This window comes from Acinonyx jubatus, chromosome D1, assembly GCF_027475565.1.
Source record: "Acinonyx jubatus isolate Ajub_Pintada_27869175 chromosome D1, VMU_Ajub_asm_v1.0, whole genome shotgun sequence".
NCBI classification, from domain to species: domain Eukaryota; kingdom Metazoa; phylum Chordata; class Mammalia; order Carnivora; family Felidae; genus Acinonyx; species Acinonyx jubatus.
Genome location: NC_069390.1, coordinates 46748827 through 46774728, shown reverse-complemented (window position 1 = coordinate 46774728; position 25902 = coordinate 46748827). Strand labels below are relative to the sequence as shown.

Here is a 25902-nt window from a genome sequence, read left to right as displayed (position 1 = left end):
GAGCCGCTCAGGGTCCCTCCAGCAACAGCTGCCTTGCCCTGGCCTCTCTCTCTACACCTGGAGGCAAGCTCCCTTACACTTCAGTTTATTTGAACCTAACCCCAAATATGCATGTGGCTGAGCAGAGAAGGGGGAAGGGTGGGCAGGATAAGAAAGACAAGGTGAGGGGCACCTGGGTGGCTCAGTCAGTGAAACATCCAGCTTCAGCTCAGGTCATGATCTCACAGTCTGTGAGTTCAAGCCCCGCGTCGGGCTCTGTGCTGACAGCTCAGAGCCTGGAGCCTGTTTCAGATTCTGTGTCTCCCTCTTTCTCTGCCCTTCACCCACTCCTGCTCTGTCTCTGTCTCTGTCTCTCTCTGTCTCTCTCAAAAATAAATAAAAAGTGTTAAAAATTTTAAAAAAAGAAAAGAAAAGAAAGACAAGATGGGCCCATTTTTAGGGAAAGAGTGTTAGAGGGTGGATGAAGCCACCCAGGCCAAGCTCCGCCCCAAGCTGCCACGTGACCATGGGTGGGCCACTTCACTTCTCTGTATGTCCCATCCTAGAATGAGGGTGGCAGAAGAAATGATCACCTAGGTGTCTTTCTCTATAAAATTCGGCATCTTCTACCTCCCATGTGGTAAAAAGAAGACACCTCGTTGAGGAAAGAGTTTGCAAACCTCCCCGCCCTCCCATCCAGCACCTGGATTTGGCCACCACTAAATGCCACAAGAAATATCCTCTTACTGCTATCTTGATTACACAAGGTGGCCAAATGTCCCGGTTTGCCCAGGATTTTCCCAGTTTCAGCCCTGAAAGTCCCAAGCAAGGCGGGACAGGAGGTTGCCCGATGAGTAGACGACAGTGTCCCTAACCTTCTTGGGGGCAGGAACAGAGCTTGCTCACTCACGACTGCGCTCCCACTGCCCAGCACAGTGCCTGGCCCGCAGCAGGCACTCAGTCAGCATCCGCCGAATACACTGACGCTGCCCTTTCAAAGTGCCCAACACACAGACACCGGCACACAGTCATGGTTCCTATTGTCATCTCGACGCTGAAGCAGAACTCGCATTGCTGGAGAAGGAGGCATAAAGAAGGAGGCAGAAGAGCACGCTAGGCAAGAGGTCCACATACCTGCCGGTCACACTCACCATCATCACTGCCAAACACAGGACAGAAGCCTGCCTGCCCAGGGCAGCCCAAGGCTTTCAAAAGGAACACACATTCAAGAACTGCTGTGGAAGAGAATTGTTCCAGACCCCAGCCCAGCACTTCTATCCTCCAGGGTCTGGCCCTCACACCCTCTGCCCCCCAGAGCCTGCTCCCCACCCGCTCACCTCCCCAGAGAAGGACCAGAGGACATGAGAGTCAGAGGAGCCACACAGGCCTAACCGGCCTTTCTCTCCTGATGCTTCTGGAGAAAGCCTGACTGTACGAGACCTGCTCCTTACTCATTTTGAGAAGAGGCATATTCTCTATAAAATTAAGCCATAAAAGTTCCCTTTTTACTTTTATTCTTGTTCAAAGTCGAGCCATTTTCCACTAGAGATAAAAACAAGGCATTTCTGAGAGCGAGTACTAGGGCTGTCTAATAAGCCGGAATTGATGGTCATGATAAACTCAACTTTATTGATCTCTGCACACAGAAGGCGATGCGGGGTGGGAACAGCTAAGTAAGGGCCTCTCGGCCGAGCTCCCTGAGACTGTTGTGAGCTGCTCATAAGGCACATTTATATCAAGAGCTTCAGTGCCACTGTTGCCTGTGAGGGACAGTGGCCAAGTAAGCAGGGCCAACCTAGGCTCCTGGCGGCCGGGCGCTGCCCAGGACAGCAGCCAGATGCCTGTATGTGGCATCAGTGGATTTCCTGCCTACATGTGGCGTCAGTAGATTCTCCCCTCCCTATGACCTCGGCACACCTTCAAGCTCCCAGTCCATCTGGTGATAATTCAAAGAGGCTGCTTGACCGAGGGTGAGAGAGTGGGTAGACTTCTTCCAGAATAAAGGTCAAAGTCAAATGTTTGCTGATGCTGCTGCCAGTGCAAGGGGTAACCAGGTCCAACATGCTAGGTTCTGGGATTGGGGAAGGGACCATCTTGGACCAAGCAGTGAGAAGATGACACACCTAGGTACCCAAGGGTCCCCAGCCCCTCTTCCTTCCCAGGATTCTCCCAAGCAGCCCTCCCTGCAGCCATGGTCAGCACACGAGGGTTCAGAGATATCATTAACCACCCAGAACATAAACCTTGGGACACTGCCTTCTTGGCCCTTTGAGGCCATCAGTGTCCTCGCCCCAGCTTCCCCCCTCCCACCTGCACCCACAGGAATTGCTTGATCTTCCTCTGGCCTTACTTGGGTACACTGTTGGCATCTTCTAGACCTTTCCAGATTAGATAGTCTCCCAAGCTTGCCAGCGTCCAGTCTGCTGGACTTAATGAAACCTAAAGATAGGTCAATGTAGGGATTCTCACTGAGCATGAGGACAGTCAAGACTTTTACTCTCTCTGGCATCTATATCTCCATGACCTCTGTAGCTAAGAGACTGCATGGAGCTTGCCACCCCCACTGCCCATGGACCCCATGTAGAATATTTGGAAATTATAATAGTAATAATTTCCATTTTCTGAGTGCTCATGATTTGTCATAAACCATGCTAAGAGATGTAGGGATATTTTTACTCTCCCCCTGCCCGCCCCCATTTATTCCTTCTTACAATCCAATATGGTAAACATATCTATCCCCAATTTATAGATGAGGGAACTAGGGCTAAGACAGTAAGTTATTTTCCAGGGCTTAAACCTGGCCTCATTTGTCTCCAAAGCCTGTACTCATAATCCCTGTTAAACTAGGGTCTGTATCTTCCTTCTCACTCTCACCCAGAGATGCATCTGGCAAAACAATGGTGTTGTGATGATGACCCAGATACTTGATTGGGGGTGGGGGCACAAAACATAAGTTACTCCAGGCTGCCAGCTCTGATGAAAGATGGAACGGGTGTAGTATGTCTAGTAGGATGATGGGGGCAAATATAAACACTGCTGGGCACCCGAAGCCTAAATTCTTCCTGTTGCATTGTTCCCATTGGGATAAACAATCCCAGTGACTCCTTGTATAAGGGTGTCTGGGTCTTCTGTCCTGTGGCTTCATCAGTTGGCTCATAACTGATGGGACCAGAGACCTATTCCTGAGCCCCAAGTAGCTACCAACAGCCTGGCTGTCAGCATACAGGGCAGCCTCACTCAAGACTCTGTGTAGCCAGATCTGGCAATCCTGAAGAAGGACCAGCAACCCTATCAAGCTCTTTCTCATGGGGAGGTTGAACGTGAGATACCCCAAGAAGGCAGAAGGCAGGAGTCTGGGGCAGCGGGAATGATGGAGTTGGAATAGGACACTGTCAGTGAGCTGGAGACACAGACTCTAGGTCACCACTAGAGACACAGAACTCTAACAATGAGCCAGGAGGATGCAGACTTGAGCTCGTCCATGATGTCTTCAACTATACTGCCCTCTTCCATACCTGAACACATGGCTTCGAATTGTATGATTACGTGACTATGTGTGAACATCAACCCACAAAGAATCCCACCCCTCTGTGGTTGCTGAGTGAGTTCAGTTCCTTGCTCTGAGAGAGCATACAAGACCTAGTAAAGAGAGAACAAGTATGACTCCTGGGCTGGAATTGGATGTCCCATGATTCTCCCAGCATCCTTCGCTTTTCTTGCATGCCACTTATTTGCTATTGCAATGTGTTTTTCTGTGATTGTTTAACAAACAGCAGTGTCTCTGCTAGACTATAAACCATATGAGGTCAGGGCACCTGGATGGCTCACTTGGTTGAATTCCTGACTCTTGATTTTGGCTCAGGTCATGATCCTAAGGTCATGGGATTGAGTACCATGTCGGGCTCTGTGCTGAGTGTGCAGCCTGCTTAAGGTTCAGTCTCTCTCTCTCTCTCTTTCTCTCCCATACACACACAGCCCCTCTTCCCTGCTCATGCTCTCTCTCTAAAATTAAGAGAAAATTAAAAAAAAAATTAAACAGCATCAGCGTAAGGCCACACCTGCTTTACTCACCAGGTATCCCTACTGCCTCACACCATGGTCAGTCAGCACAGAGAAGAAACTTTGAGCGTCTGGCTCAATGAATAAATAAATAAATAAATATTTGAATGATGAAGAGTAGAATTAATTCAGACCCATGAAAGCCCTGTGGGTGGGAATGATACCATGAGCTGACAGAATAGGAGTCACTGAGTCAAACATTCACTCCCTGACTGTATGAGTTTCCTAACACTAACAGAGTTGCTGTAAAAAATCATTGTAAACTTGGGGCCTTAAAACAACACAAACGTGTTCTTTTACAAGGATGGCACAGAGAGGCTGATAACTTGCTGGAGGTCAACCAGTTTGTAAACGAGAGACCTGGCCTTGGAACCCAAGTTTCAAACATCACTCTATAACCTAAGCAGAAACTTCATCCGTTTGTTATCTCGTTTCTCTCATCCTCCAAAAAGCCAAAGGGGTAAATGGAGGCAGGCAGGGTGGGGATACCCAGAGGCTCCTGGGACCTGGCAAGATACCACATCTGGCCCAGCTGTGGAAGAGACAGCAGACACCTGAGAACTGAGAGCTTTACCAGTCTGCAAGGCAAGAGAAATAGACCCATCTGGTCAGGGTGCAGATTTTGGCACAGAAACCACGGACAGGTCAACTACCAAGGAGATGTGATCATCAGAGTGTCCAGCTTTAGTCCAGAGGGAGAACTTCTACAAATGTTTTTCAGGTGATTATACAATTTCGAGAAAGGATCTGCTAATATCAAATGTTGATTGTAAGTAGGACAAGAGGGAAAAGAGTCATTTGAAATGTAAACACCTGTAAAGGAAGCAGGAAACCATTTGTTCCTTAAAACATCTTACTGGAAACCCAGGGAAAATAGACTCCTGGGGGCTACACGGACAGCTGCCCAGAGAACAAGCAGGCTGGCTCTGGTGGAGAAGACCGAGCGTCTCCATGTGGTGAGTCTGTTGGTAAACAGGTCAGGCCCATGGCAAGGAGAACGTGGGGTAGGGGAAGGTGAGCCCCTTAAGTCAGGAAAAGGAAGATGGGGCATCTCTGCTCTCCAGCAAAGCTGGCCCTGGGCCTCTGATACCCAGAACTCTGGAGCTGGGGTGAAATCCCTCTATGTGATCTGCCTGGCCCTCCTCTCATCTAGTGCTGGGGCTGATGGCCTGGTCCACGTGGCTCCTTGTCCACACGGCAGGACTCCAGGTAGTTAAAGTCACGGTCATGTCCCCCAAGCCATCTCTTTTACAGATCAAAGACCCAGATGATACAAGGAACAAAAAATTAAATAGCAGCGACTATGGGTCAGGCTGTGTTCTGAGAGCTCTCCATTCAACCTCTGTATTACTATCTCTAGCTTGCATATAGGAAACTCAGGCATAGAGAGGCTGGAGAACTTGCTGGAGGTCAACCAGCTCATAACAGCACTCTATAATCTAAGCAGAAACTGCATCTGTTTGTCATGTTACCCACTTCCTCTCTTGGCTTGTTCTCCTCTGAACATCCTCTTCTTTCTCTATATCCATTAAAATCCAGTTATGCAGTTGTGATCTGAGTGGCAAAACATACAAAACTATCACCTCCCCTTTTTAAGACAGTATATTTCTATTAATATAGCTCAAGATTATATTATCTTTAAGAATAGCCCACAGGATACTGTTGGCCCATAAGGAGCCTAACACGAAGAATTGGAACTGTTTTCGCCGAGTGCGTTAGTAAAAGAGTATTTTCCCCCCAACTGTGTGTGCTTAACATCTCCAGGGTGCTAGCAGAATCATTACTAAGGGTGTTCCCTCCTTGTCCTGAGGCAGCCCTCACGGAGGATCTCTGGGTCACCTCCATAGAGCTAAGATCCCAAACTAGAAAAACTCACTGGGGCAGAGGAGGGCCAGGGTGCTGAGGCAGTGTCCTACAGACACAAGACCCAGGTAAAAATACTGGTTCTGCCGCATACCACCCATGGGAACTTCAATACGTTTCTTACCTTTGCAAATACTCCGTATTCTCCTAAATAAAATAGAAATAATAGTAATTACCTCCTAGAGATGTAAGGATCAAGTTAAATTAGAACATGCATGTTAAGCAGTCTGCACAGCACCTGGCACCCAGGAAGGGGGCAAGTGGTGCTCTTGGTGAAAATCAGCAGCCCCTGGGTAGCAACTCACACATGGTGTAGCAAATATGATCCCAGCTGCTCCCCCTAGAGCCCTCCCCCTTGTCCCCCAGGACCAGCTACATAATATGGGGGGCCCAGTGAAGAAAGGAAAGCTGGTGGTATTCAGAAGTTATTCAGAATTTTAACACAGTAACGGTAGAGCATTAAACCAAGCACAGAGCCTTTCCAGCCTTCTTGGGATCCTGTGCAGAGGCTGCACACACAGGAGTTTCCTAAATGCGAATATTGCTGCTGGAAGAAAGCACTACAGATGTGGTGGCTTAGAACAACACGCATTTATTATCTTATAGTTCTGGAGGTCAGAAGTCTGATGCGGGTCTCACAGGGCTAACATCACAGTGTTGACAGGACTTCGTTCCTTTCTTGAGGCTCACAGCGATAATCTGTTTTCCTGCCTTTCCAGTATCTAAAGGCTGCCTGCATGCCTTGGCTTATGGCTCTTTTCCATCTTCAAGGGCAGCAACAGCTGGTGGAGTCCTTGTCACGCTGCCATACCCCTGGCTCTGACTCTTCTGCCTCTCTCTTCCACTTTTGAGTGCCCTGTGATTACACTGGGCCCATCCAGATAAACCAAGATAATCTCTTTATTTTAAAATCAGCTGAGAACAACCTTAATTCCATCTGCAACCTTAATTCTCCATTGCCATGTGCCACACTATAGTCAATGGTTCCAGGGATTAGGACATGGGTGTCTTTGGGAGACCATTATTCTGTTTACTTCACACACCCATGAAGCCAGGCCTGCTGGCCCCCAAAGTCCAGAGATCTCAGATGTGTATCTAGAGTTTGCTCCATGAGAACCCTACAGCCCTCCGATCCATACATGCAAACCTGTGGCCACACCCCAGTGACAGCAGCAACATCCACAGCCACCTTGCTAACTGCTCCTAGGTGGACTGAGCCCCCTGGCTCCATGCTGCATTCTCTCTCTGTTATAATCCCATCCTGATCCTTTCTACTTGGATGTTCATACAGGATCTCTCCAGGTCAGGACTAGGGCTGTGTGTGTGTGTGTGTGTGTGTGTGTGTGTGTGTGTGTATGTGTGTGTGTTTGTGTGTGTGTGTGTGTGTATGCACCCATGCACCTATCTGTCCCAGTTGTTCCCTCCTGGGGTTGCAGAAAATAGTCTTAACTCCCTTTAATCATCCCTTCATGCCTTGGCCTCAAGCTTGAGCCCACCAGTCAACCCAAAAGTCAGTCCACACTATTCCTGGGAGGGAGGGACTAAGACCTAGGGGGACATTGGAGAGAAGGGTGACATCATCACTGACAGACTCAGGAGTCTCTGACGATCAACCAGCAAGAGACCAGAAGCAGTACCTGCCAGAGGCTCTGCCTTGAACTACCTTGGAGGTAGGCCATAGGGTTGCCATGGCAACTTCAAGCCTTGAAGCTTGACACCCAGAGCTCCCCCTCTCTTGCCCACATCCACAAGCCCCCCAGATCAGGTACTCATCCCTTAACACTTTCCTGGCTCCTGTTCAGAAATAACAACTACTGCCTGCATAAAAGGATGAGATGTGCCCCTATCGTTTTGGAACTATGGGCTCCCATATGCCACCTGCTCGACCCGCTGTCACTGGGGTGGGGGCCCGCCCTTACTTTCCTGCCCTGAGCTGGCAAGTGGCTCCAACCCCCATGATCCTCCTTCCCCACAATCACAACCCATCTTCTCAGTGGCTCCCCAAAGATGCCACCTCCATCCCCTCCAACCCTCAGGCAAAGATTTCCCTGATCTCTTTCTTATACCCTCATTTTCCAAAAAATTGATACTTCATCTACATGCAGCAAAATTCACAGATCTTAAGTGAACTTGATGAGTTTTGACAAATGCATATTCCTATGTAGTCCACACTCCAATAAGACTTGTTTTTTCCCTTCTCTCTTTTTGTCCCTCATAGGTTATTTTGGAGCCTACAGACAAGGAGGAGGAGGGTGAGCACTGTGGGGCAGGAGCATACAGAGAAAGCCAGAGGAACGTTTGGAGCTTGCCCCTGGGGATGTAAGGGATGGGGCAAAGTCCAGCCTGGGTGGGATGCAGCCTTTCTTCCCTTCAATCCTGAGGCCTGGGTGTCTCTCCAACCCAGAAAGCAAGAAGGCATAGCCCTACCCAGATCCAGCAAAGGACCCTCACGGGGTGAGGTCTAGGAGGACCACCAGAGGAAGATGCCAAGGCCCTGTCTCTCCTGGGTCTTCTTACCTGGATGGCCAAGGGCCTACTCTGCTCTTGTTACAACAATGAAGACAGAATGAATGGCATTTCGATTTCCCTCAAAGCCAACTGTCCTGGAGCCCAGAGGAAAATCGTCCTTCCTCTGCCCAGATGAGACTAACAAAATTGCCACACTTCCGGTTCCCATGTCCTTCCTTCTCCAGGGGAGGGCCGTCACAGATCCTAAAGGGAAGCTCCTTGCAGATGCTTCTCTGGGTCCTGCCTCCCTGCTACACAGAAGAACAGGGCTTCCGTGGGCCATCAAGTCCAGCCCCTGACTTACTACAAACATGTAGGAATGACTCCTCTTCAGGGAGGCCAGGAGATGGTCAGCAAGCTTTCTGATCACCTGTCCTGCTCTCCTACCACCTTCCATCTGGATTCCCGCTACAGTGTTAGCTCCTTGAAGTTTCTGTCTGACGCTTTACTGGGTACCTGGCACACACTTGGAGCTCAATAAACGTTTGTTGGATGAATACATTAATAAAGCCTAGCAACACGCTGGCTGGACTTTGTTCCTTCTGCTGTGTATAAGGCACTGAGTATAGTATGGTCCTTTTAGCCAAATGGAAAAATGGGTCAGATTACCTCTTGTAGCACCAAGAAAGGAGACAAAATAAGGCACCAGCCAGAGATGATGGAAGAGTGGGTGGGGCAGGATTCAGAACACCCACTTTCTGGTCCAGGAATGAAGCCAAGCATAACGTCAGGGTTAGGACTTAGAAGAGCAAACCCAAGAGGAAGGACAAAGAGCAGAGTGTGAAATCCAAGCACACCTCCAGGGGCAGAAGTCCCCACGGGCAAACAGGAGGAGGGGACAAAGGCACTGAGAATGAAGCAACACCCACCTGGCCTGATTCTTCTGGAGACTATCCCTAGCATGGTGCTTCCTCTCCAGATGCTGCCGCTGCCCCACCCACCCTACCTCCAATCCCAACATTACCTGTAACAATGGCATCGTTCTCTACCTTGATGATAGATTGTATGCTCACCAAAACAGATTTTCCAACACTTAGAGAAGACTTTCCTGACTCAGACGAACTGATCAGCCCAGTGCCACATACTTTAAAGCAGTCCTCACTCCCAAGAGAATGTCACAGGTTGACACCTCAAGGCAGTAAGTCTGGTGGCAGTTACAAACACAAACCCTGGGTTCGGTCCCCAGGCCTGCCACTAGTGACCACAAGCAGATTTTATCTCTTCATGCCTCAGTTTCCTCTTCGATAAAATGGAAACTAATAATAATACTGTCAAATAATAAGAAATATATATATTGGTCTCTACCCCTGGTTTTTGCTGATATTTGGTCTTTGAGCCCAGTTCCTGACATGGAGATCCTAAACACTTTGTCATTTCCTGACTGAAAGTAGTATCTGACAGAGCTCCTAAATCCCTTGGAGTTTCCTGGGTAATAAGAGCATCTTTTTTTTTTTTTAAATATAATTTATTGTCAAATTGGCTAACATACAATCTGTAAAGTGTGCTCTTGGTTTTTGGGGTACATTCCCGTGGTTCATCACTTACATACAACACCAGTGCTCATCCCAACAAGTGCCCTCCTCAATGCCCATCACCTATTTTCCCCTCATCCCCACCATCCCCCCCATCAACCCTCAGTTTGTTCCCTGTATTTAAGAGTCTCTTACGGTTTGTCAATAGGAGCATCTTTTGATCTAATGAGGTGACTCTTGATGGGCCCCGAATGAGGGCTGGTCACCAGAAAGACTAAACCATAATTAGAAGTTTGAAACTTTCAGTCTAACCTCCCCACACAATCCTCTGAAGAGAGAAGATGTGCTGGAAAATGAGTTAATAATCGATCATGCCTGCATGATGAAGCCTCATAAAGTATGGGTTTCAGAGAGCTTCCAGGTTGGTGAACACATCCACATTCCAGGAGGATGATGCACCCCAAGCCCACAGGGACAGAAGCTCCTATGCCGGGGACCCTCCCAGGCCCCACTCTATATACCTCCTCATCAGACAGTTCATCCATATCCTGTATTATATGCTTCACAATCAACCATTACATGTAAGTATTTCCCTGAGTTCTGTGTAATTGCAGGCAAGTTCCTGAATTCAAGGATGGGTCATGGGAACCTCACTTTATAGCCAGTCATTCAGAGACACAGGTGATAACCTGACACTTGTGATTGGCCTCCGAAGCGAGGGCAGCGTCATGGGACTGAGCCCATAACCTGTAGGACTGACTACCAGAGGTAGAGAGTGCCAGAACGGGATGGAATTGTAGGGCCTCCAGCTGGTGTCACAGAATCAGCTGGTGTGGAAAAACCCGACACATCTGGTGTCAGAAGTATTGTGAGCAGGGGAGCAAAGAACACCGTGTGCTTCCTAGACAAGTACCTACTCCAGAAGGTTACTGCAAGGAGTCAAACAGTTAACATAAATAAAAGTGCCAGACGCATCCCTGCAAACATGGCTCAAGCTATATAAATGTTTGCCAATGTAATTTGAAATAGGATGATAGTAAAGACAGTGAAACAAATGTTTCCAAACGGAGTTAAACAGGATAAGCTAAGCGATGACCTTGTTACAAGGCAGGAATGGTTTTAGGGAAGTTAACAAAGAGGGGCACTTTTACCTAAGCACACCCTTGTTTTGAGTGGTCCCCCAACAGCTCTTGGGTCTTTGGCGTGTGTCTGGCACAGGCTCTGATAGAGCCCCTCCAAGCAGATGCATAAAGAGGAACTGCATTCTTAAAGCCACTGCAGAGAGGACTGCTGGGGGCGCACTCAGAAGGCTCAGCGCTACCTTTTATCAGGGATTCCATTTTTCCTCTATAAAGAGTCACCGTGCCCAACAGGGGAGGTGTGGAAACTCCATAAACTGTAGCTTTGTGCAGAGGGAAGGTCTTTCTATTGGGACTATTGCTCCTTTCCAATGGCTCAGAATTCTGCCCACCTGGAGTCCTTCAAAGATCCTTTCTCAGCAAAGTCTGGAAATCCAGGCTGGACTGGCCCCCAAAACGTGCCTCTTCCAGAGCATGCTTGCAAGGGATGGCCATGTGGCCTCTGTCCATCCCCCCCCCCCCAACTTCCTGTTTCTCTCCCATGGAAATAGGAAGGAACAGCAACAGGGCACCTCTCTCAATGAAGGGTTAGGGGCTCCGGCATCGGTTGGCTCTTAACAAGACAGCTGCGGGCTACCATCAAAGACCAGGATTAGGCATCTGGATACACAGTTTTGGCTCAACTACTTACCCAACTGTGTGACCTCAGACATAACACTCATTACACTTTCTGTCCCTCAGTTTCCTCAACCCTGAATGGGAAGAATATGCCAGTTCCTTCCCTACCTCCATCCACTTCAGGTTGGCGTGGTCCAACAGGGAAGGGCATTCTCAACAAGTCGAGCCCTATGTAATTACCGTTAATTGTTATGGTCATGTTGCAGTCTGTAAGATCTACCCTTTCCTTCCTTAGCTTCCTTCTGATTTCCTTTTTAACGTGGAACAAACGTGCATTGAGCTAGGCCTGAGTTTTGCATCAGAGTTGGCTGCAAAAAGTCTGTAGCTCCTGTGCTGCCAAGATCAAGGCCAAGGCCCCTGCAGAAGTCCTGGGGCCCCAATTCCTCTTGAGGACTCTTCTTCCAGAGCGTCTAGGTTCTGCCCACATCAGACCTACTTCTCCGCAGCCCCAGGCACGGTGCCTGCAGCACTCCCAGAGGGCTGAGACCTTGTGGCACAGAGATAAAATCACCTTCAGGATATTCCCAGAATCCAACCCCATCCCAACACCTGCCCACTGCCATCATGGTCCAAGCCACCATCGCGTCTCACCTGGCTATGCAGAAGCCTCCTAACTGGACTCCCTGCTTTCTCCCTGGCCCTTTCAGTCTGTTCTCAGCACAGCAGCCACAGGGGCCTTTAAAAATGACAATCAGAGCATATTACTAGTCTGCTCAAGCCCTTGGATCCCCATCTCACAGAGTGAAAGGTACACCCCTTGCAGCAGCCTGCAAAGCCCTTCCCTGGCAATTCTCAGCCTGGGCTGTATACTGGAATCACATGAAAGTTCTAAGCAATACAGATAGAGTGTCACTTCTGGAAACTCTTTAACTGGTCTAGGGTGTGGCCCTGGCATCAAGATTGATTGATTGATTATTTATTTATTTATTTATTTATTTTAACGTTTATTTATTATTGAGAGTCAGAGAGAGAGACAGAGCATGAGCATGGGAGGGGCAGAAAGAGGGGGAGACACAGAATCCGAAGCAGGCTCCAGGCTCTGAGCTGTCAGCACAGAGCCCGACGCGGGGCTCAAACTCACAAACTACAAGATCATGACCTGAGCCGAAGTCAGATGCTTAACCAACTGAGCCACCCAGGTGCCCCATCAAGATTATTTTAAAGCTCCCTATGAGTTGAATATGTAGCCAAGTTTGAGAACCACTAACCTACTTGATCTGCTTCCTGTTGCCCCTCTGCCCTCATCTCCAATTACTGCCTTCATGCTTGCTCTGGTCCAGCCACAGGGGCCTCTTTTTTTTTTTTTCAAACATGCCAAGCACACTTCTCCTACCTCAGGACCTTTGCACTTGCTCTACATAGAAAGTTTTTGCCCAGGTATCCGCATGGCTTGCTTCCTCATCTCTTCTGGATGTTTGCTCACATGTCACCTTGTTAGTGAAGTCTTTCTCTCCACCTCACTAAAAACTCAACACCTCCTTCTATTCCAGGAAATCCCTATCTCTGTCTTCAACTTTCTATTTCTTCATGACATTTGCTACCATCTAACATGGTACATATTTTACTTTTAAAAAATTTATTTTATTTTATTTTATTTGAGAGAGGGGGAGAGAGAGAGAGAGAGAGAGAGAGAGAACAAACAAGGGAGAGGGGCAGAGGTAGAGACTCTCAAGTAGGATCCATGCTGGGGCTCAATCCCACAACCATGAGATCATGACCTGAGCCAAAATCAAGACTTGGATGCTCAACCCACAGAGCCACCCAGGCACCCCTGTTTTATTATGTGTCCCTGCCCCTCTAGAAATGCAAGCTCTGTGAGGGCAAGGATTCCTGTCTGTTTTGTTCACTGTACTATCCCTGGGCCTAGACTATGCTGATACATAAGAAGTGCTCAGTAACTATCCTTTATGTGAATATATACTCTTCTAGCCCCTTGTAGATCCTCAGCTGCTCTTTCAGCCCTAGAACCCAATCAGGTTCTCCTTGGGCCAGGGAAAAACCATACTCAATTATACAGTAGACAGTAGGTGCTCAATAAATGTCTGTGGAACTGAACTGAACTTTCCTCCCTAGAAAAACATAGCCTCCAAACCCAGCAGCAAGATTTTTCCTAAAAACCCCAGATACAAGCTCACTGTGGTTTGCAACTTTAAGAAAATATTAAAAATAAGGAGAAAGAGGGGAAAAGAAGGCATGGGGGGGAGCTCACAAAAGTTAATGAGATTTTCTCAGCTGTGGTATGTGCCCACACTTTTAATAATTAGGAGTAATAAAAACTCTAACTGAACCTTAAAGGAACGTCTTCTGTGACAAAGAGAGAAGTCAAGACAGACTTCTGCATCGGGCATAATGACTTGTTAGCCCTGGAAGATGGATAGACTTTAAAATACTAATTTATAGGGAAAAAATAATTGTTCATAAAAATGCAACTAATTGGGTTAAAATGACTTATTAACAAGAATACTGGATGATTCTAAAGCCCATAGGGAGTAAATTAGGTTATTAATCCTCAACGCCTCATGAAAGAAGCTTCCCCTGCTTAGCAGATGGAGAAACTGAGGCTGAGGGAGGGGGAGAGTGAGTTGCCAATGGAGGCTGAGGGCACAAACCCTGCGGGAGAGGGACCCAGGAGCCCCAAGGCCCTGTCCTGACTCTATCCCCAGCACTGTGGTGACCCCGACTCCCCACAGGCAGGTCAAAAAGGGCCCAGCCACTGACTCTGCTCACCCACTGGGTCTGAGGTCAGGCAGAGGCCGGTCGAGGGGCAGACGGTCACTGAGGTAGGCGTTGTAGCCGTAGTACTGGAACTGCTTCAGGGCCATGCGCCGGCCTTCAGGGCTGAGCTCCTGGCCCCAGTGTGCAAACAGAGAGGAGTCTGTGAAGGGCTCAGCCTCTGCCTCCTCGGGCTTGGCGGGAGCCTCTGGAGAAAGAAGGGACAAGGAGACAGTGGGTCAGAGTGCACCCCTGCAAATGCCATGACAACCCCTTTCCCTTCCTCACCATCACCTTGCATACAACAATCTTATCCCCGTATTTGGGAGCTGTGGGGAGGACAGACTGCAATCGTCATGCTTCTCCAAACTCATTTATCCACCCATTCATCCATTCATTCATCCAACAACCACTAGGCACAAGGGATACAGAAATACATCCTACAGGGTCTACCGAGAAGCTGAGGGATGTGATCCAGATGCCCCATGGCTTCAAGTGAGAACTCCCTCCTTTCCAGTCGGCCTCCCCACCAGAGATTCTAGCCTTAGCCTCAAAGTGGGTTTCCACTTCTCTTTCCCAAGATTGCACCCCCACTCCCTGCCGGTCCTGGGCTGGCCCCACACCCAGGCCCTCCAGCTGAGGTTCTGCTCCCCTTTCCAGCTCTTGCCAGCCCACCTCCCTGTCCGCTGTCTGGTCTGATATGAGTTGCCTGGCCCCACCAAGCCCCATTCGTGTGGCTCCAAGGACCTCCAGCCAGACTGCCTCCTGCTGCTTCCAGCCTGTGCCTACCAAATAGGGAATCACTGGCACAGAGGACAGCCCAAAAAATCCCCAGTCACTCATGCATTGTTGGCACTGCTCATTGGACCCCTGGTAGACTTTGTAGGGGCAGCCCCCACACTAGGATAAGGAGAGCTCATGGTTTCCCTGGAACTTTCTAAGAAAATGAAGAGGACATTACTACCTATAAGAGCAGAAGCTTTGGATTCACACAGATATGGATTCAAAGAAATTCCCGCTGCACCATTCACTGGCTACATGGCCTCAAGCAAACACTCAATGTCTCTGTACCTCGACTGCCCCATTTGTAATGCAGGCATACTAATATCTACCCATGTCCGCCCCCACAGGATCTGAGAGGATTACATACAATAATGTATATACAGCACTTCGGCTAGCATATGTCTCAGAAAAAGTACACAATAATTGGTAACCAGCGTAACACATAGGAAGGGGAGCCTGGCAGGGCATTTAAATCTTTCTTTTATGGGGGCAAAAGGTAGGTCTTTCCACGACATAGGCTGGTGGGTCAAGACTTGGGAATTTATTCTAAGGGTCATTTAGTCAAGGTCAGATATCAGAGCAATTGGACAGAGATGCCAAGCCCACTGGACGATGCCCTCCGTGCTCATAAACATGATATAAGTGAGAGATGGTGCTGGGAGTCTGGAAATGAGACAGAGACCAGAAGGAAGCAGAAGTAGGTTGGGGACAGAAGAGGCAGGCTTGGGATACTTACTAATGACCCCTCAGCCATCCAGGCAGGCTTGGGACTTTTGCCAATGCCCCCTCAGCCATCTGTATGAAGCCAGTAGGTGTATGAAACACCTATGTCGGATAACTTAAAGGCACAGGCTGGGCACAGGTGAAGGTCTAAGAATGCAGAGTCTTCGAGGTTGAGGAGCTCAGAGCTGCAGACCACAGTTCTTACTATCACCGCCTCTTGGGGGGAACGTGCAGACATACCCCAAACCGGAGGTACATGAATCTCCTGGGATAACCATCATGGCTAGTCCCCACTGAGTGCTTTCCATGAGTCAGGCTCTGCTGTGAACGTTTTTGCCACATCAACTCACCGCACCCTGCGTGGTGGGAACTATTATTGTTTCGACTTCACAGGTAATGAAAGTAAGGCCTGGGGAGGATGAGAAACTTGCCCTGATTCACTCATAAGGAGGCAAAGTAGTGGAGGGTCAGTCCTGAGAAGTCTGTCTCTCTAGGCGGTGGTCCTAACTGCTACACCATACACCTTCTACGTGGCAATGGGCCGGGACACACATGTGTTCCAAAGACAAATGTGGCACGCCAATTTTCCTTCAAGACACGGAAGGAAACTCAGGTACCCAAAGCAGATTAGGATCTAATAAGGAGTAAAATGCGAACTGTATGTGCATTTCTGTGACAGAGCAAGCGTTTTTAGTACTTGCGGTGGCCACTGCAAGTTCCATGCCAGAACTCAGGGCCCACTTGCTCTCCCCTACGAGGCATAAGTGAAGGGAAGCACAGGGTTTACATGATCGATCGTCAAGGTCCTCACCATCCCTAAAAAGATGTAAGACTCGTTCATGTGGAATGTTGGGGTAGTAAAAACCTAAACCAGTGAGCCAACTGAATCATATGATATTTAAAAGAAATGGAGTTTTACTGATCTCACATACCTAAATGGATATTACCAAGTAAAATGAGATCAGTTAATGAAAAAATTATGATTCACAATTAGACCTGCATTGCATAAAAATGTATTATAAACATATTAAAGTCCTCGGTTCCACCACACGCCCCTGTCTTTTTGCTCGGCATGTATAAACCACAACGAACTGGAGAGCAGTGGGTCTCGAATGATAAGCCGGGGGGGGGGGGGCACGGCAGCAGCAAGAAGTCCTCTTCGTTGAATTCCTGCCCAGAGCCAAGCACCATGCTGGTCCATGTCTTTACCCAAGGTGATCTCTGTCTTGCTCATGGGTGTGCCCTCCACGAGGGCAGGCTGACATCTGTCTTATTCCCTGCTGCGCCCCCAGCATGGTACACAGCTCTTGCGAGGGGATCAATATACCATTTTAAAATAAGTTAGTTGAGGTGCCTGACTGGCTCAGTCGGTTAAGCATCTGACTCTTGGTTTCAGCTAGGGTCATGATCTGATGGTTTGTGAGTTCAAGCCCTGCATCGGGCTCTGAGCTGACAGTGCAGAGTCTGCTTGGGAGTCTCTCCGCCTACCCCCACCCCCCCGCCCCACCCCCTGCCCTTCCACCACTCTCTCTCAAAATATAAATAAATGAAACTTTTTAAATATTTTTTTAACGTTTATTTATTTTTGAGACAGAGAGAGACAGAGCATGAATGGGGGAGGGTCAGAGAGAGGGAGACACAGAATCTGAAACAGGCTCCAGGCTCTGAGCTGTCAGCACAGAGCCTGACACGGGGCTTGAACTCACAGACCGTGAGATCATGACCTGAGCCGAAGTCAGCCGCTTAACCGACTGAGCCACCCAGGCACCCCAAAACTTTTTAAAAGATAGAATAAGTTTGTTGAACAGTAGCCTGTAGGGTTAGTTATTCGTTCGACATGAGGAAACCAAAGATGAAAAGGTGAAATGACCAATCCAAGGTCATCCAGTTGGTCAGGGGCATTGAAGAAGGTCTGGCTCCCTCCAAACCTCACTTTCTTCCCTCTATATCACGAATGACAAACTACAGTCTGAGGGCCAGAGCTGACACACCACCTATTCTGTAAATAATGCTTTGTTGGAACACAGTCTCATCCATGTGCTTACATATTATCTACGGCTGCTTTAGAGCTACAAGGGCAGAGTTGAGTACATGCAACAGAGCCCATGTGGCCTAAAAAGTCGAAAATTCTCAACTATCTTGTCCCTCAAGAAAATGTGTGCTCTACATCTTATACCAGACATCCAAAGACTGGTTAAGGGTACTGGTTGCTGGGTGGCTCAGTTGGTTGAATGTCTGACTCTTGATTTCAGCTCAGGTCATGATCCCAGGATCGTAGGATCGAGCCTCTAAAAATTGGGCTCCATGCTGAGTGTGGAGCCTATTTAAGATTCTCTCTCTCTCTCCCTCTCTCTCTGTCTTTCTCTCTGTTTCTCTGTCTCTCTCCCCCCCCCCACCACCTGTCTCCCCCACTTATGCCCACTCTCGCTCTCAAATTAAAAAAAAAAAAAAAGAGTAGTGTCAGAATCCTGGGGACACTCCAGATCTACCATTTACCAGTTAGACTAGCTTACCTGCACCTTAGTTTCCTCATCCAGAAAGTGTCATTGATCATAACAGTGACCTTTTCATAGGACACGTGTGCATACTCAATGAGATGTTCCATGTAAGGAGCTTAGCACAGTGCCTGGCACATGATAAATGTTAGCTCCATAAAGGTTAGCTACTAAGGAACCACAAAGCCCCATGGCCCCACTAGGGTACTTTTCTGACAACACCTTGAGTTCAGATGGGGGAGATAAATGGCCCTGCCCTGAGGTCCCCAGCTCTGAAAGATGTAGTTACTGTCTAGGCCCCAGGTGAAGCGTTTCCATGTCCACTGACAAGTGGCCTGCCCTTAACTGGTCCTAGACCCAACTCCTTTATCTTTCCAGTAAGAAAACAGTCCTACACGGTCCTCAGCAAAGGAGGACCATCTTTGACATGGTGTTGTGATGGGCAAGGAGGCTTCAGGGAGGTGCCCAGGTTAGGACCAGGGTCCAGGGGCATCTGGACACATCTGGTGATGGGCCAGACCAAGGGCTGTCTGTCAGCCCAGAATGCCCCTCTTAGGAGCAGACTTGGGCTATACTGGGGTATAACATTTCCTACTGGGGTCTAGACCTCCTTGGGCACACCTGACCAACTGAGGGATGACTCAGAAGAAGTATATATCCAGACAGCTAAGAGCTCCCCAAGGGGTGCTCATTCAAGGCAGAGACTCAGTGGGGCACAGTGAACTCAGCCTGGTGGCAGAGCCAGAGTTTAGAGGGTTCTGAGTACAGCACAAACTCTGTAATGACAGTTCATTCCTCGCCCAGTGCTGGTGCTTGTCTGGGTCCTAGGGAGAGGGGGCCGACAGGGAACACATAGGCCATTTCCTCAGACAGCCACACATAGGACCCGATAGGCACCCGTGTAACTCAGAGGCAGGGAGACATTCTCCCACCTTCCTGCACTATGAGCTCTGTGGCATGGGCAGGAGGGGAGCCCCCTACAGGGCATGAGCAGACCCACAGGCTGGGGGAAACACTACCATGCTATACGCCCTCTCTGCGCAGTACCCTCCAATGGCCAACTATCTCCTCGGCCTGAAAGACTGAGTCCCCACTAACACTAACAAGGCCCTACAAGGCTCCCTGGGATCAAAACCTGAGAGCCTCCAGAGCTCACCCCCTACCACTGCTCCCCTGTCTTCTCTAGTCCAGCCACACCAGCCCCTTGGCCCCTTGCAAGACTCACTCAGCATATCTCACCTCAGGGCCTTTGCTCTTGCACTCCCTTCTATACCCTTACGACTAACCCCCCCTCACTTCCTTTCCGTCTTTACTCAGAAGTCATTTTCTCAGCAAAGCCTTTTCTAAACATTCAATCTCAGTGTTTCCTCCACACCTACTACAGGACTTTTTCTATTTGTCTTGCTAGTTGTTTGTCTTTCCTGACTCAAATGTGAGCTCCACGAAGTCAGGGACTTGCTCCATTCTCTGAGGAGCCCCCAGTGCTTAGAACAGTGCCTGTTCTAACAGGTACTCAATGAATATCAGGAAAATGAATGAATGGGGCAGTAGCAATAGGTCAGAAGAGGAGTCAGTAAGCCCCCTATCCACCAGGGACTCCCCAAATCCTCAGAGGGGATTGAAAGGGGACTGGAGTCTTGTGTCAGCAAGCAGGAGTGTGACGCCAGTAAAGGGCAAGCAAATTCTACTTGCGTGCAGTTAATTTCCTACCTAGCTCACTTATGCAAAGCCATTTGAGATTATGCTCTTAGCAGCCTCTTGGGGAGTTCCAAGGAATGTGGTCATTGGTAGACAGACCTCACCCTTTGTCCCAGGACTCTGGTAAATCTCTTATATCAGGGAATTACCTGACAGACCGTGCACAGAGGAATTGTCCCCAAAAACATGGGGAGTAGAGAAATAAGGAAGGAGGGAGGGAAAGCTGTGTCGGTTTCTTCCCTCTTCCTCTTTCTGCTCTCACCTGGAAGAGCTCAGAATTGGAAAGACCACATGAAGACTCCAAAGTCACAGAAACCCTGGTGCAGAGGACAATGAGGTGGTAAGACCGAGTCTTCAGGAAACTAACCTAAGATGCCTTCAGGGAGTGTCTGACCCAAACCGCAAGAGCTTCAGAGAGCCTGAGCTCTCTGAGTCAGGTGTCCCCAACCTTCCCCAAAGTTCCTGTAGACGTGTGGCTGTCAGCCTTCCTCCTGACCTCATCCCCGGCTCAGTCTCTAAGATGCTTGCTACAGAAATCCCTGCCACCAAACTCAAGGTCACTAATCCCTGCACCTTTTGAAGAGAAAAGGCACATTTGATGGGTCTGTGTAAAGCATGACATTTTTGACACTGAGGAAAAGGGCTGACTTACTCCTCCTTGACATCTCTTAGAGGAACCTTTCTTTCCCTTTGTAGGCCCCCCGCCCCCCACCTTGGGGCCCAGGGAACAACCAATCCTGCTTATTCCAAGAATGCTCTCCTTGGCCAGCATCTGGGAACTGCTGTCAGTCAGCTTGATCCCAAGGGGATAAAGGCTGCACCTCTTTCATTGCCGGGCCTTGGGAGTCACTGTCAGCTCTGCCCTAGAGGGCGTCAACTCTTCTTATCAGATAATCAACAAATATTGAAGCAAGTTTATGCTGCGCCAGGCCTATTGCTGGGCATTGGAAATATAAAGACTTCTCAGACTTGGTGCCTATCCCCATGCAGCAGCCAGTCTAGGGAAAAGCCAGACGTATAGAGAATGTGATCAGTGCTCAGCCACTGGGTCACTGAAGACGGAAGGGGGGTGTGCAAGGAAGGCTTCCTAGAGGAGGCGATGCTTGAGTTAGACATGAAGAACAAGTGAGATTCACAAGCTCTCTCTGGGGAAGGGAACCCCAAGGGCAGGACCAACAGGAACAGGATGCAGAAGCGGGAGAGAGCACAGTGTGGGGCTCAAGGCCTCTGGACAGATGGCTACCCACAGCTGAAACTGGAGAAGAAGAAGCCAAGCTGCTGGGGGCCTCAGTAGGCCTGGGACAGCAGGATGTATGGAAGAACCATAAAGGAAACTGCAAGTCTTACAGGCCAGGATTGGCCACACATAACATTTGGAAATAGCTTATAAACCTACCAGCATGTATGCCAAAGCCCAACATACTAACCATCACCAAAGGTACTGTGCCGAAGGGCAAAGTGCATTATGTGAGGTCCAATGAAGAGGGAACCGCATGCCAATCTAGGGTGTCTACTGCAAACCCTTTGCCCCTGTACACCTTACCCCAGTTCCACTGTCCTGCCCCTGCCAGGTGGTGAGGCCAGGCCATCACAGAGGCTGTGTGATGTAGGGCCTACCCTCCCCATCATAGATAAGAGGAAACTGCAGCCCAGAGACGTATCCCCAGCCTACCTCCATGTTGGGAGTGAGACACAATGGCTTGAAGATTGTAGAAACTTCAGGCCCCGGGAGACTTTCAGTTGGTCTGCTCGGGTCCACTGCAGCATTAAACTACTGAAATACTTCCACAGAGCTGGTAAAAAGCTGCTGCCCAGAGTCCCTCCAGGTGGCCTTGCTACCCCTGCCACCCTGGCTCTTTTCTTGGAATGTTCCAGGTCTCTCCACCAGCCAGCAACCACAGGTGTATGCCTGGTCTGGCCAGCAGTCCCAGGACCTTGCTCCACACTGTGGCCAGCATTCATGCAAAATGGCTAGTGCCTGTGCCCTAGCTGGTTGAGTATGTTTTGACTATCACTTGCTCCAAACCCTTCCTAGGGGGCCCCTGTGAATATGAATTATGGGTTTCCAGAGACCTTTCACTCAGCTCATCTGTTTCTCCATGTGAATGCCCAGTTCTCGTTGTGCATGACCTGTTTTCCAGAAAGTTCTACCAGTGATCACCTGGGGCATCGGGAAATGCCACCTTATGGTCTCAGATATGCCTCATGTGCAGCCCACTAATGAGAACGGAGAATTACAGATACATGTCCTGACAGCCTCTATGCTAATTCACAGAGACAGGAAGGAAGTGGGGCAGGAAAGCAGCTTGCGAGGCTTTGAGCAATTAAAGTAACAAAAGCCGCAGCTCTGAGGGTCGTGCACGGGTGCACCCGCCAGGCACGAGGGCACATCTGGGGACTCTGCCAAGGCTCTCATGGCTCGTGCAGCCCCTGATGCTGGAAACAGGAAGGATACCTGCGCAAGAGCGGCTGCTTCGGTGAGCAGCCCAAACGAGGACCTGCCCCGCTGCTTTTGCTCCGCACAATGGAGCGGCAAGAAAATGGGTTTGGGCATGAAATAAACATTGTAATGTTGCCCAGCCCATCCGCTTCTGACTGCCTGTCCTCTCCAGGCCCCCATTCCTGGCCACCCCCTTCTTCTGAAGCGGAGCCATTTAGCGGCCTCCCGCTGTGCACGTTAGTGAGGGGCCGCTAGCAATTTGGAGAAGCTGCAGGAGAGGCTCTGGCCCAGACATCCCCTGAGCAGGAACCCAAGACCATCTCGGCTCTCGGATTTTCGGATGAATCCTAAACTAGCAATCGAAGGGGACACACTGCACAGTTTCCGCTGGAGGACAAAGTGATTTGGGGCTCCCACCTCAGGACTGGGCGGCAGTACAGGTCAAGCTCTGCCAAGCGGACAGAGAGAGGCACCTGGGACTCAGCTCCCATCACTTAGCACCCCTGGCCCGTGGCCCATGTTCAGCCATGTGCTCTTTGGAAGGGGCAGCTTTGCTTCTGGTGCCTCAGTTTGGGCACCTCTAGGAAAGCAGGGGAGCCTTCTTGTTTCTTGTGGGTTTACTCACTTTACTATACATTCATTCCTATTTCAGGCCGAGTTCAGAAGGCTTTGAGGGTGTGTAAGGAGGGGGCCTTTGCTTCTGCCCTGAAGCCAGTCCTATAGCCACTGCTATTTCTGTTTCCGCCCTCAGGCCAGGCTCAAAGCCAAAGCTTGGGGTGTTTGGTGATACGATCCAGAATGCAGTGATGAGGAGGCAGCGGGAAGTGGGACAGACAGGCAAGCCCGGGTCCCAGGTGACTGCCTGCGGTGGGCACCAGAACCTGTGTATAAGGTCTCTCCAGGGGACAGACCCAGATGGACCTGTCTCCTGGTCCTCCTCCCGGTATGTTCTGGGGCCCCCTTCTCCCCAGTCCTGGGGTTGTTATTCACTCTCTCGGACAAGACTGTCAGCCTGGCCCCTCGAACCCCATCCCCTTCTCCTGTGAAATGGGGACAGCCTGTCAAGCTGCTATGTAGAATCACAGTGAAGTCAGCTTTTAGAAGCATGAAGGCTAAGCATTAAATAATGGAGGGGGCATTGCTCACTATCCCAGATAAGAATTCTTAAAGGATATTTCCTTTTCTTCCACTCCATTGACTCATTTTTTTCACATCTTTACTGGGGGGTAATTTATAGAACACAAAATTCACCCACCTCAAATGTACAATTCAATGATTTTTAGAAAGATTTTCTTTTACTCTTGAGATGCTTTGCTGCATGTTTTATTTGGGGCTAAAAAGAAAAGTGCAACTGGATATCCAGAAATGTGCACTTCCCTTGTCGGCTTTCAGGAAACTCCTGCCTGTTGGCTTCCCGCTGGTGAGAAGTCACCATTATTCCTACTAAAGAGCCTCGCGCTTGGGCCTCGCCAGAGCAGCTCAGGCTGTTTCCATCAAGGCCCGCCATCCAGGTACTACTGCCGAGGTCGGATTCGCTTCACCACACAGGGAGGGATTTAACCCTGAACTGACACCCTGTGCTGTCTCCACAGCCCGGGATACGTGTCTCCCCTCCCTCCCCTTCCAACACCCAGCTCTGAGGTTCAAAGCCAGCCTCTGTGCCCAGTCCCAGCCACAGGGAAGCACAGAGAGCTTCTGGGAAGTAGAGGCAGGAGGCCTCAGCCGACCCTCAACTCCCACACTGGACAAATCTGTGGCACTGTGGGTCCCCTTTCTCTCCTGTAAGATGGACCCAGTGTTTGGGTTTTATTTGGGAGAAAAAGGAGAACTTTAAGCCCATCATCGTGGTGCTTTTCTTATCCTCGAAATGTCAAGACAGTGTGCCTCTTCTTGGGCTCCCAAGGGAAAATTCTCAGACTTTTTAAAACACTTTTTGATATGCTAAGAGTCCTAATAATAAGGAAATAAAGTATTCTGCATAAGGTATTTCCCCTCTTCCGTGCTTCTGGAGGTGCATTAGAACATGAGCTAAAGGTCTTTTGCCAGCAGCCCTCACAATTAGGCTTTCTCTCCCAGGGATCCTCAGAACTGCTAAGAGAAAGAAGTGGAATCTGACAAGAAAAAGCTTGGAGCTAATCAAAAGAAAGGAGCCCTGACAGTCTCAAGTCTGACACCATTAAATCCTTTGCGCAATGACTTTATTCATCGTGGCAAAGGCAAATCTGGGAGAGCTTCCTCTGACACCCAACGGGTGTTGTGGGGAAAGAGAGAGACTTCTACAGAATGCCTCATTACAAGGCAGGGCCAAGGCCTGTCTGCAAGGGTGGCTTCCTGTAGGGGCTCTGGACTCAGCTCTGCCCTTGACTATCTGGGTAACCTCCGTCCAGCTCTTGAACCTTTCTGAGCCTGAGCTTGCTCATCTGTCTAATGGGGATAATGTTATCTACCTCTAGCTCACTGTAAAGATTAAGTGTGGCGGTGAAGGTCAGTAAAGTGTTTAGCAAACCTTCAGATGCCTGGTAAGCAGATTCATTTCCTGTTGTCAGGATGGCTGAGTGGTCTAAGGAACTGCATTCCGGATTAGTTTGCTAGTGCTGCTACAACAAATGATCACAAATTTTTCTCTAAGATAAAATCAGGGTGTTGACAAGGCTGCTTTCCTTTCTGAATGTTCTAAAGGAGAATCCATTTCCCTGGATCCTTGAATCTTTGAATCCTTTCCAGCTTCTAGTGGCTGCCTGTATTCCTTGGCCCAAGGCCCTCTTACTTGATGGTCATTGCCAACATGAGTGGCTTCAGTCCTTTTCACACAGCGTCACCCTGACTTTCTCTTCCGACCCCCTTTCCACTTCTAAGGACTCTGAGATGACACTGGACCCACTTGGATAATCTAGGATGCTCTCCCTATTTTGAAGTCAGCTTATTAACAACCTCAATTCCATCTGCAACCTCAATTCCCCACTGCCATGTAAGGTAACAGATTCCAGAGATTGTCACGTGCACACCTTTTGCGGGGGGTGGGGGATGGTCGTTATTCTGCTTACCCCAATAAGAGCTCCATCATTGTGGGTTTTGCCATCAATAGAAAGGAGATTCCGATACTTTGCCCTCAGGCTTGTAGGGAGGCAAAGGAATGACAACTAACATTTGTTGAGCACCAACCATGTGCTAGCGCTGACCTCAGCGCAGCGCTCTCTCACCCCTGACATTCCAGTGAGACTGCATGCAGGGATATGACAGGTGCTATCAGGGCAGGACTGACAGCCAGGTTCTCCAAAGGAGCAGGTGCACATGAGGGTAGCCGGTGGCCATGAACTGTGCAGGGGCGTCATCCCTGACCTTGAAGCCAGCATGGTCCTGCCTCCCTCATACACCAGCTAATGAACAACAAAGGACAGCCCCAGACAGCACAA

The 25902-nt window shown here is 49.3% G+C and overlaps 1 protein-coding gene across 5 annotated transcripts in view; it reads right to left on the bottom strand.

The window, feature by feature from the left end:
- The window catches only part of GALNT18 (polypeptide N-acetylgalactosaminyltransferase 18), a 351336-nt gene that overhangs the window by 161724 nt on the left and 163710 nt on the right, over nt 1-25902 (bottom strand). For all 5 annotated transcript variants that reach the window (XM_053203481.1, XM_015068718.3, XM_053203484.1 and 2 more), the window contains one exon: nt 14366-14558. In XM_053203481.1, coding sequence (XP_053059456.1) covers nt 14366-14558 — 193 coding nt within the window. The remainder of the gene's footprint in view (nt 1-14365; nt 14559-25902) is intronic.